The 12,500-nt window shown below is 46.6% G+C and overlaps 1 protein-coding gene across 1 annotated transcript in view; it reads right to left on the bottom strand.

Annotated features, from left to right (window-relative positions):
• Nucleotides 1-12,500, bottom strand: part of hspa12b (heat shock protein 12B) — a 23,835-nt gene that overhangs the window by 11,214 nt on the left and 121 nt on the right. Inside the window, exons 1-7 of the mRNA XM_062516816.1 lie at nucleotides 12,233-12,500; nucleotides 6,633-6,708; nucleotides 5,061-5,155; nucleotides 3,405-3,529; nucleotides 2,834-3,020; nucleotides 2,042-2,146; nucleotides 622-738 (exon numbers count right to left, since the gene is read on the bottom strand). The exon at nucleotides 12,233-12,500 is cut by the window's right edge and continues 121 nt beyond it. Of these exons, the coding sequence (XP_062372800.1) occupies nucleotides 622-738; nucleotides 2,042-2,146; nucleotides 2,834-3,020; nucleotides 3,405-3,529; nucleotides 5,061-5,155; nucleotides 6,633-6,681 (678 nt within the window). The 5' untranslated portion in view covers nucleotides 6,682-6,708; nucleotides 12,233-12,500. The remainder of the gene's footprint in view (nucleotides 1-621; nucleotides 739-2,041; nucleotides 2,147-2,833; nucleotides 3,021-3,404; nucleotides 3,530-5,060; nucleotides 5,156-6,632; nucleotides 6,709-12,232) is intronic.

The following is a 12,500-nucleotide window of genomic DNA, read 5'->3' as shown; positions in this document are numbered from 1 at the left end:
ATAACTGGCCTGAGACTGAGTCACACAGCAGGTCACAGTAGGTCACGTATCTCAGCTCCAGTCTACTGTATGTGCTGCCCTGCTGCATAGTACACAGCACAACATAGATATTAATATATTAGCATTCCAAATCACTCCAGTACCACGCACAGCCTGATTAGGTGCAGGTAGATTGCAGGAACATTTAAATAGCAATAAAAAGGATCGCTCTACCCGCACACTGTTGACTGTTTACTCGCTTTTATTCAGAGCGAACAACACGTTTCCCATATAGCGAACCTGAGGACGTATATATAATACAATACATTACTGTTAATTGTTCATATAATGAATCTTACAAACGATTGTTCTATAAATATTTGCTGTTGAACTGCCACAAAATGTTTTCTAATGCAGAGCTGATGCCAGGGAGCTCCTGAAACCTGAGCCTTGTATTTATGTAAATCAGTTTTAGAGCTCTCTGACAAACTCCCTGTTCTATGGGAGTCTATGCGCTCTCTAGACTTGTTTTTTCGGAGAGCGTGTTGACTGTGGGTCTGTAACTGTGGTGTGTGTGTGTGTGTGTGTGTGTGTGTGTGTGTGTGTGAGTGGTGGTGGGCGGTGGGCGGTGGTGGTGATTACCAGGTAGGCGGCCTCGCGCATGAACTGCTTGGCAGGCTGCCTCCACACGGCAGGCACGGTGAGCACCCACCGCACCTCGTCCTCCTCCAGAGCCGCGGACGACACCTCCTTCACCTCCTGCAGAACACACACACACACACACACACACACACACATGTGAACACACAGTCACAGGCAGATTCGGCGATACATTTCCTCACAGCCTTCCTCTTTTGTATCTTAAAATACACTGAGATGAGATGTTTTTATGACCACTTTAGCAGATCATTCTTCATTTTCATTTCAGATTCATCACTCATACTGACACCTAGTTTGTCATTTCTATGGTTACGGTTATGGTGATTGTCAGATATATCTCTCCACCCTACTCTCCCTCTACTGTGAGACTGCATGTACTACTTAAGAGCATCTCTGCCCGTGTCTGGATCCCATTATCACAGGCCCAGCCAGGCTGACCCCCGCCACCTCTAAGGGTTTTGGTCCGGAGGTTCGTGTGGAAGTGAAGCACCCTTTTTCTGTCGGTGTTTACCCCCAAGCCCCAGGGGCTACAGGAAATCAGGGAGGAGGAGGAGGAGGAGGAGGAGGAGGAGGTGAAGGGGGGTTCAGTGCACTTCTCTGGGGATCTCTGGGTTTGGCGTTCTGCCCTCTCGTGTCAGTCGTTCCGCCATGTTCGGAGCACTTCGGCCGATGCCTGCGATAGAGCGGAAGGGAGCGCTTGGGGTTCTTTGGACAGATGCCCGTCGTTCTGTTCTGTTCTGTTCTGTTCTTGTGCTATTTCTTCTCTTTCCTCTTCTCTCCTCCTGTTCCTGTTCCTTCCTTCTCTCCATTTCTTGGTTTGTTTGAATATCTGCTCTGTGTCTCTGTCTGTCACTTTTTTGACCAGGTTTTTTCTTCCGTCTCTCTAAAACTCTCTTTATGGAAAGACAGATATCCCCCAAGCGCCATAAACATTGTGTGAGGGTTTGCACATGTACTGTATATTGCATATGCGATATATGACATATTTCATATGCAATATACATACATGCAAACCCTCACACAATGTTTATGGTGGTTGGCTGATATCGGTCATATATTGCACATGTCTGGCATATTTATGTTGCAGATTGTGTAGACGTGCGTCAGCATTTACTGTGTGCATTAGTGAGAGAATGAACATCCACATATGCATGCAACCATGTGTGCATGTCTGCCTGTATCCCAATGTTTATGTGTCAATTATGTAAAGTGTGCATAATGTGCATTTGAATTGTGCGCATGTATAAACATAGGCATCTGTGCGCGTGTCTGTGTCTGTGTGTGTGTGTGTGTGTGTGTGTGTGTGTGTGTGTGTGTGTGTGTGTGTGTGTGTGTGTGTGTGTGTGTGTGTGTGTCTGTGTCTGTGTGTGTGTCTCTGTGTGTGTGTGGGTGGGTAGGGCACCTTGAGGGCATGCTCCCTGAAGAACCTCAGTGCGTGGGCAAACACCTCGATGGCCCTCATCCTCCGTCCACTCACTGCCTCCAGCTCCGTCTCCATGGTGAGGTCCTGTGGGAAAATGAGCAGAACCGCTGCAAAACCTTCCGCAACTATTAGAATGCAGAGCAGACCCGAACAGCTCCCCACACCTAACCGCCATGGCCAATGCAAAACAGCTACTCTCTCAGCACTGATTGTTTTCAGACTCAGCTGCTGTTTCTTATCTCACGCTGTTGTTTCTTGTCTGAGAACATTTAAAGAGTTCAGAAGCAAAACCCTCTAAACGCAACCTTCGTCAAAAAGGAGATAACGATGGTGAGTGAATGCTCTCCACACATGGTATATGTTAATCAAATCATTTATTTTCAAAACCTGCTAAACTCCACTCAGACCACCCACTTCCTGGTCTGAAATATCGAGTTATAGGCAAAAACTTATAAAAGAGGACCAGTTCATTCTCAAGCAATATTGCATAAAAGAATACGACTATAAAAGAATATGACTATTTCAAGTCTACTTCAAGTGTCTTACTTACTCACTGGCGACAGTGGGCCAGTTAATGCTCAAGGAACATCATTACAACACAATTTTCGAGAACACTATTTTTTTGATTATCTATTTTATAAAGACAGTATCATTACACCCCCTCACATACTTTAAAGTAAATGACTAAAGGTCTATTTGAAGTCTGCCATTTCTCCCCTCCTCCTCCTCCTCCTCCTCCTCCTCCTCCTCTCCTGGCCCCTGAGTGCTTACGCTGGTGCTGTGGATCTTCATCTTGAACTTGTCGAAGTAGAGCCAGTGGCGCGCCTCCTCGGGGTCCAGGTCGTGGTAGCTGTCGCGCGCCGCAAAGCCGAAGCTGTGGAAGCGCAGCTCGGGCGACACCAGCAGGCAGGTGGGGCTCTTCTGATTGGCCACGCCCGGGTCCCCACCTTCCCAGCGTCTGAAGGTGGAGAAAGGGGGTACAGAGTGAGGTGAGTATACAGTCTACCATGATCATAATGTTCATCTTCTCATTCCAAGCCTGAAAACACTCTGGATAACATTTGTTAAATGCAAATACAATTACAAATACGGTGCACACATTGTAGTCAGTTGCTGCAAAATGAGGAACGTTTTTGCATGTGTATTTGTACAATGGTGTGTATGAGTGTCTTTATGTATACAAGAGATGTCATCAACTGGTCGACTATTAAAATCAGTCAGTTATGTAGCCAGCAATCAAGTGTCATAGACAAAATGGCTGAACGCTAAATAGGCTAGATGTTCCAATGTATGAAAGCTGCTGTTGTGTTGTGGTTGTGTGTCCATGACACCGAGCGATTACCTCATCATGTGGATGGACTCTGGGTCGTCGGCGAAGCTGAAGGCATAGCCACTGGAGGTGGTGCCAAAGTCAATGGCCACCACCACAGAGAAGGGACGAGCCACACGGGGCCTCAACTCTACCCTCTGAGAGAGAGAGAGAGAGAGAGAGAGAGTGAGACAGAGAGGGAGAGAGAGACAGACAGACAGAGAAAGAGAGACAGACAGAGACAGACAGACAGACAGATAGAGAGAGAGAGAGAGAGAGATAGATAGACAGACAGAGAGAGAAGGAGAGTCAGAGCGAGAGACAGACAGACAGACAGACAGACAGAAAGAGAGAGAAATACCACAGACAGGAATAAATAATGAATGGGAGGTGGAGGCAGACAGACAGCGAGTGAGATGAGATGTGAGTGAGAGGGCAGGGTTAGGAGATGGAGAAGAGGAGATAGAGAGAGAAAGGGAGGGACAGGGAGGAGAGGAGGTGGAGGGAGAGAGAGAGGGAAGGAGGGAAAAGACAGGTACGTAAAGGTTATCACTGACCCTGGCTCAGTTGTGTGTGGGTGTGGTTGTGTGCACTGGTACACTGCACTAGGCAGTGCCCTGGTACGGAGGTGAACTGACAGCAGGTCAGAGCTTTGCTCATTTCTCTCCTTAAAGGTTTATGGATTCGTCATCAGGAAAATATCTCTGCATCCCACTTTCATGTGGATTCCCCTGCCAGTTTGAGACACTGGATGAGAGAACAGACCTAAGTGGTTTTGCTATATATACGATGCCTTTTAACCTCTTGTGTCATTATTCTTTTCCCAAGTTGTTTTCCCTTGGTGTTTTCTCCCAGATTACAGGTGTAGGTTCAGCTAATGGTGTGTCTGTAGTGGGTGGATAACTCAAAACATGTGGAGAGAGCATGGTGTTCATGAAATGAAGGGAGCATGTATTTGCTAAGCTGTCCTTGAGAAAAAAGCAAAAAAAAAAGAAGCTTAACAGAGAGATGGAGAATTTGGTGGAAAAAAACATTCATAAATCTAGCTGAGAGCCAGTTTGTGGGAGTTTTTCCCTGATCTACTCTTTCTTAGTAAGCTGTGGTCTAAAAGCATCCCCAGTCTTGGCCACAGATTGCAGTGTGTGTGAACTAAATGGGATTGGGGGCAGACATGGCCGTGCCTAAGAGCTCATGTTAAATTCTAAGTAAAGGAGCATAATTATACTTGTGTGAATCAACATCACTACTGGCTATTACAAATCCTGCTGTTTAACGGTGCATATACCAATAACAATGTGTAATGGTATATGAAGTGGCAGTGGAGTAGCCTGTGTGTGTGTATGTGTGTGTGTGTGTGTGTCATTTGTGTGTGTGTATGTGTGTGTGTGTATGGGTGTATGCATGTATCTGTTGTGTGTATGTGTTTGTGAGTATGTGTTTTTGAGTGTGTGTGTGTGTGTGTGTGTGTGTGTGTGTGTGTCATGTGTTTGTGCATATGTGTTTTTGTGTGTGTGTGTGTGTCATGTGTTTGTGCATGTTAGTGTTTGTGTGTGTGTGTGTGTGTGTGTGTGTGTGTGTGTGTGTATGAGTGTATGCATGTATATGCATCTGTTGTGTGTGTATGTTTGTGAGTATGTGTCTTTGTGTGTGTGTGTGTGTGTGTGTGTGTGTGTGTGTGTGTGACCTTACTGGAGAGGGTGATGGAGTGAGAGGAGCAATACTGCAGTCATTTCTAGAAGGCGAGGGGGATCCTGATGGAGTAGATGAAACAGATATGTTTTCACCTGAGAGAGAGAGATAAAAAAAAAAAAACAGGGAGAGGTAGAGAGAAAGAGAGAGGGAGAGAGAGAGAGAGAGGGTTGAGCAGTTGTCTATTGAGTATTCTTGACCTTCTCTCTGCACTAAACACATAAGCCTACTGTCAGTGAGATGATCCATAAACATTCTTATAAGGCCGAAAGAGCCTATCTAGAACATTCCAAGAGCTTTTTCCAGAGGTAGAAGGGCATATGTCAGGCTGCTGCAGACTGTGTCATCAAGGTCACTATATCCTCTCAGCTTCAGCTTCTGTAATAGGGCCAAGCCAAGTTAAAGGAAAGCCATGACAGCTTTGACATTCAGGGCCTTAAGGGTCCAGCTTATCATTCGAACCTTGAAGGTCATGTTTCAAATACCTCACTGGTCTGGACTGGTTTTCTGGCAACAGTCACCTCTCCTCTCCTGGTTACGGAGATCAGAATGAGCAACATGAATGAGTTTCCGTGCTGGTCGTACTTGTTTTGTTTACTCACTCCGCAAATTTGCTTGTTCTCATTTTTAGGAGCTACTTCCTGTAATTTCCCCCCTCACTCCCTGCTCCTTGGAGATTTTTATGAAAGGCCTCTCAGTGACGGAGGTTTTCATTCTCACTAGAACTTTAAACCGACACATTCCAGCAGCCTGGTACGGAACAGAAGCATATCGAACTGGACACAGGGGTGACAGTGACAGCCTCTCAATCTGATAAGCATGTGTGGGACCTGTCATCGCATATCGCACAGCACGAAAAAGGCCTGTCACCACGGTAACACTCGGCCGTCTGATAGCTGCCACCCTCTTGGAACGGCAGCGTCCACTGGAGGGTATTCCAAAAAACTCCACCCTTTGAGAATTCCTGCTGCGGAGTTTTGGAATTTGGCGAATCTATTTACATGGGTTAACATGACCATGCCCTCTTTTTGTATCAGACAGAAGTGGAATGTACAGGAACACGCAAATCAAAACACTTGCACACACGCAAGCACACACGCAAGCACGCACGCACACACACACACACACACACACACACACACACACACACACACACACACATACACACACACCACACACACACACACACACACACACACACACACAAACACTGATTTTCCACGGAGAAGGTGGGGTATCCTCTCAGGAATGATGGGAATGTTATCAGAACTTGCTGCTATTCCCAAGGGGAGGGAAAGAGGATAAGACCAATATGTTCACACCCCTGTCCAGTGGTCCAGCCATACTACAGTCACATCATTAACCCCACAAACACCAGCACCCATCTGGAACTCGAGGGAGAGACAACTCTAGCTCCATAACATCACACTGCGTCTCTGGCCAGCTTGTAAAAATATACAGTTGTTTTTGTTCCACAGTGCAGCCTGATTTAATACACAATGATCTCTTCTCTTGACTCTATACAGTGAGCTTGGACCTCTTGTCTTAAGTGTTGGAATGTTCCGGTCTCACCTGGCACCTGTAGGGTGTTGTTGTTGCTGGGCTGCAGGACGGCTGCCATGGTGACAGGTGACAGGGCCTTGGCAGCCTATAAAGGAGAGCATACAAAAGGTACATCAGCATTAACATTGTTCAGGCCATCGTACAGAACAGATGACAGTTACATTTACATGCACACACAGTCTGTAGGCATGTTCATTCAACACATAACATCAAACAGCACAGGAGAGTGTGGTGTGTTTGTATAGTCTTTAAAGGCAAAGTCCTTGATTCTGGTGATAGGTTGTTGATATCTGAGCTCAACAGCCAATCAAATGACACACCTCCCTTCCGTCCCATGAAGCAATGGACTGATTGGCTGGAATGGTGTCTGGCTCAGCCTGAACTAGGCTACTGTATTTGTTTCCCATTTAGAGAGCCAGAACTGTGCACAAACACCAAAGGGAATACACACCATGGCACGAGCACCTTTCACATTTCGAATTTCGCATCATTTGATGAAAAGTGTTACAAATTGCAATCAAGACTGACACCTTTAAAATACAGCAGTAGACCCTGGGCCACTTTGGATGAATGATTCCAGGAAAGGACCAAAGCGCAAAGTTGTCCATACTTTAATGGTGGGGCAAGCGACTAACATTTAGACTTCTAAATCTTCAGAGTCAAAGCCTTTACACCTTGCTTTACCGGATTAATCCCAGGACAGTTAATCATTCATGCCTGTGCTGACTGACTGCACTGACCCAAAGCACTGTGCTGCTGACCCAATCAAATCACCCGAGCAGAACCATGGCGGCCTCTGGCCGGGCCTCATCACAATCAACCACGTCACCCATCCCATAATTCCCAGAACCCGAGAACAATCACGTCTGGCTGTTTATGACAACTAAAGATGGATGTGTTTGATTATCGCTCATTCTATCTCGCTCTCCGCAAACATTTCATAGGGCAGTTTCCCGCCACCTAACAGCTGCAACAACAACACTCCGGAGGAGAGCCCTGCGGAACGCAAACACACATATACACACCACCAGGAGAGAAATCTTAAGATAATCATCGGATACCCGTCCTTATTCCACCTTCTCACCAGGGATGGAAAAAGAAAATGGAAACATGAGGTTGGCTCGAGGGAAGCGTTCCCAAAACTTCCAAGCCAAATTAAAATGGATTCTGAGGTTACATTATGTTACCTGACATTCTACTCTTCCCTGGCCTGGACTCTAGGTTCTGTTGGGTGTATCTCATCAAGCTTTGCAGTTTTAAAGACCTCACAAGCGTGATGAAAGTGTAAACATCGCGACTGGAGCCCTTGTTTGTGTGTGTTGGAAAGCCTACGCAGTTTAGGGCTGATTTTCACTGTGGTTGTCCTTTCACTGTGGTTGAAATGCCAGCTGTAACAAAGACACTATGAGTTGGAGGAGATTGAAATAAAATGAGTACAGAGGGCAGACATGAAACAGAGACACATGTGGTTTAAATGTGCTGTCCTTTATGTGTGCGTGTTTGCGTGTGTGTGTGTGTGTGTGTGTGTGTGTGTGTTTGTGTGTATGTTTCTATATTACTACATTGGGTTGAAATTTCTGTTTCCCATTCCATGTTTAAAAAAGAGAGAGAGAGAGAGAGAGGAGGGGGGAAGCACATTTGTCAATCTCAGTCTCGCCTAGAGCCCCACACACTTTCAACTCCCATTTTCATACTCCACCCCCCCTCCCTTCTGGCCTTTCTCTCCCCCTAAAACTCCATCCTTCTCCACACTTCTCTCAATCTCCACCTCTCCCTGCATTGGCTGTGGAGCCACACGACTTAAAAACCAGGGGATCAGTGGAATAAGCAGCCTGGCTCAACTGCCTTCCCCCTCTGGGATAAAAACAAGAAAAAAAGGGGGAAAAAAGAGAAAAAGAGAGAGTGAGCGCAGGAGAGAAAGTGGGAGAGAGTGAGAGGCAGGAGGGAAGCCGGCTGGACCCCCGTGATGCTTTGCAGGAGCTGGTTCTGATTCCCAGACCGGATTGGCACGGAGCCCTGACGTTAGCTTGGGTTCAGCGTTGCCAGTGACACAAAGGAGCAAGGCATTCCACAAGCTACCGCCCCACTGTGCCTGGATCAGCTCAAAGAAGTCGAGGGGGGCGCGGAGATGGAGGAAAGACTGAGGGGGGGCAAATACAGTATGTGCATGTGTGTGTGTGTGTGTGTGTGTGTGTTTGTGTGTGACAGATTGAGAAAGATACAGAATAACTTTCCCAAACCATTTACATTGCACCATCACAACCACAACCAAGCCACTGTACAAACACACCCACTCATACACACACACGAAAGATACAGAATAACTTTTCCAAACCATTTACATTGCACCATCACAACCACAACCAAGCCACTGTACAAACACACCCACTCACACACATGCACGCACGCACACACACACACACACACGCGCGCGCGCACGCCCATGCACGCACACACACACACACCACACACAATGGGACATTCACTTTCACTCATGCCCTGTTTGGTGCCCATTGAAAATCATCATCACCTGGTGACTGTATTGAAATGGCCTTAATACTCCCTCTATTGAAGAGGACAAACCCACAGAGACTGGCCTATACGCCTCCTTCTGCCTCGAAAGAGTATAATGAAGCCATGTTAAAGAAAGATACTTTCTTGGTCATCACAATTTGACTTCCAACGAGTTTCTGTTACACAGAGATTTTGTTCTATAAATTCAACAAAACAACATCTTTACGTTAGCTCTTGAGGTCAAGAATGCATATGCGTAACATCTATCATCAACACAAACTTGTGTGGTAAATGGACAACATGTTCCCTATCTGCAGCAATTGCTGCATTGGTGCACAACTGTAGGCCTTCTGTGTAGAAAGGCAACACTCACGCCATCATTGCATGGTGATTATTATACGTTGTCTTCATCAGCACAGGAAAAGCGGCCCAGTGTTTTCCACTATCCATTACTCCAAGAGTTTGCAATCAGCGCCTTCTTGCCTGCAGTGACCCTTGCACACAATGGGATGACATCAGCGCGCACTGGCGCACACGGAGCTGGAGGAAGAGAGGGCGCACCCCTTCGCCTCTACCCTTCGTTCACGTGGGACTGTCCCGTGCTCCTTCAGGCCCTCGCCAAAAGAAAACACACGTACGCACACACACACACACACACACACACACACACACACACACACACACGTACACACACACACACACACACACACACACACACACACACACACACACACACACACACACACACACACACACACACACACACACACACACACACACACACACACACACACACACACTCTTAAAGTGATCATTTATAATTTCACTTGGAAAATGTATGGACAGAACCCAGGTCTCCAGCATGAGAGTTGGTGGTGGCCTTAGTCTTGACAGACAGCTTTTTTCAATGCCACCTATCATAATTAATTTATTTAGGCCTATTTATTTAACAGTGGCCAGGTTTTTCTGAATCTCCTTTAACGCTTGGAGACTTTTTGAATTTGAACAAAGTTGGGGTGAGACAGGAGACCCTCTTCTAACCCTTTTGTAACTCATTTCTACGTCAGTTTGAACCATCAACAAATCTGGTAGGCCCAGGTTTTCTGAACTGGGACAGAAAAATCTCACTGACCTGACTTGAGGCAGGTGATTGACCGAGGAGTCTTTTACCACTGGGTGGTCTCAGGTCATCTCTCACCCCAAGCCTAATTGCCATGGTCTATCTGCCCTTGTCTAAGAGATAGTCTGGTAGCACACATTCCAACTCCTACAATTGCTCTAAACTCTGCGTGTGTTGACACTCTGCTCTTTCTTTTCAGGGGTTAATTGGGTTAATCTGCATTTTCTGCAGCAAGTTACTCAGCTGTATCAGATGTGGGGCAACGTAGTTTTTTTTCCCTTTGTGCTGTTCAACTTGAGATAATGAGTGTTATAGTGGGTAAAGTAATCATTTAAAATGAAGCTGGCATCTTTTTCTGCAGTAACAGGCGTGAATACAGACTCGGACCATATGAATCACAGCGGCACACATTATCAGGAGAGGCACCGTTTGCCGTGGCTTTGGTCTATGTAGGGCGGCACCCCTGTTTGGTGACACCAGCCTGTCTCCCATTTCCCGTCAGCGTGCCAAAAAACCAAAATAATCCACTCGTCTGTGTCCCTGAATACCTATCCGGCGCTTTACTCTCTGACTTTTACACAGACTGATCTCTGACCTGCTGTATAGGCTGCATATAGTGTATACCACAATGAGACAAGTGTCACTAAACGGGAATTTACAGGACAGATCGTGTGGAAAGCGGGTGACCATATAGTGGAGTTTCTCCACAGGATTCTGGTGAAGTGGTGAGTTTACTGGTGGATGGCTGGAATGGTGTAAATACATAGCTGTGGTTCGTGAGCAGCTCTGAGTCAGAGACGGCGCGGGGGGGGGGGGGGGGGGGGGGAACACACCATCACAATGCTCAAACTTCACTCCCCAGCAGCACGCAAAAAAGCCAGTCGGGTGGGGGGGCTGCTTTCACTGACCGACACGTGTCCTGTTCCCTGAGAGAGAGAGCTTTCCAGGGCTCCATTTCCTGTCTCCGCTTAAGCCCCCCCGGTCCACACCCCCAGCCCCAACCCCACCGACGTTCTCCGGCACTCTACCCCATCTGTGCAGCTGGCTGCGTCTACTTGCAAGCACCCCCACCCCCAGGCTCATCTGAAATGTACCCTTATACTTTTCCCCCATTTCTGCAAGTGTTCATTCCAATATTTCTATTTACCCCAGTTATGATCCTGCTCAGTGTATGAGAGGCATCACACCAAAAGGGTTGCCTTCATTTGCCTCCTAAGCTTTAGGCTTAACAGTCTAATAATGTCCATGGTTGCCCAATTGGAAATGTAGAGATGTACAAGGAGTTCACTGCAGGGAGAAACCTTAATGCCTTAATGATTGATGCAGCCTACCTGAACGAGATGCTTGTTCAGTCAGCTCACAACCAAAATGAATGAATTAAAATCACTCCATATTTCAGTCTGGCTTTTAACTCAAACTCATAAAGCAGAACAATTGATACACCACTCTTCAAAACTTACAGTAAGCCGCAAGCCGCAACCACACCCAAATGTACATGAGATTGATTATACATGCATTCACAAAAGCATTCAAGACTAAGTTCAGAGGAACATTTCTGTCATCACACAGCAGTAGGCTACACAGAAGTTGAAAGTGTCAGTTCCAGGGATACAAAGGATATCGTGTTCCTCCGGCAACCCTTATTCCCATGGGAGTAAAGATGAAACTCAATGAGAATGGACTGGAGTCGGGGTCCCGACTTTCCCCTGTCACCATGTCCAGAATTTGTGTTGCATAAACACAACCCGAGAAACAACTCAAGACTCCAAACAACTCAAGAAGCACACAACACCTGCATTCACGTCACCATGGCAACATCATCTTAAGTACAAATACACACCTTGAGAAGGTTTTTTTTCCCCCACCGTACAGTGACAGCATACAGTATGTCTGTAACAACACCCATCAAGTTAACTGACTCTTCACTCTCGACTTGAGCTTAAGGCTCCTGTTCAGACAAGCGGTATCAACTTACCCTGTTTGCTCCTTGAACAATGCTCCGGTGTTTCACGAACAAAGTTAATCCCGGAGTTATAAGTCCGACAGAGGGAGAGAGAGAGAGTGTGAGACAGAGACGAACTCACGAGGATGCCTCTGAAGTCAGATGCACAGCGCAGTCAGATGATGAACTTCCCAGCTGGAACTCAGTGGTGCTTACAAAAGAAATCGTCACCGAGAGATGTGTGTGTGTGTATGTGTGTGTGGGGGGAGAGGATGGGGGAGTGGAGTGGAGTGAGTCTGTG

Source organism: Sardina pilchardus, chromosome 16 (assembly GCF_963854185.1).
Source record: "Sardina pilchardus chromosome 16, fSarPil1.1, whole genome shotgun sequence".
Classification (NCBI taxonomy): Eukaryota; Metazoa; Chordata; class Actinopteri; order Clupeiformes; family Clupeidae; genus Sardina; species Sardina pilchardus.
This window is presented reverse-complemented; position numbering and strand designations above follow the sequence as displayed.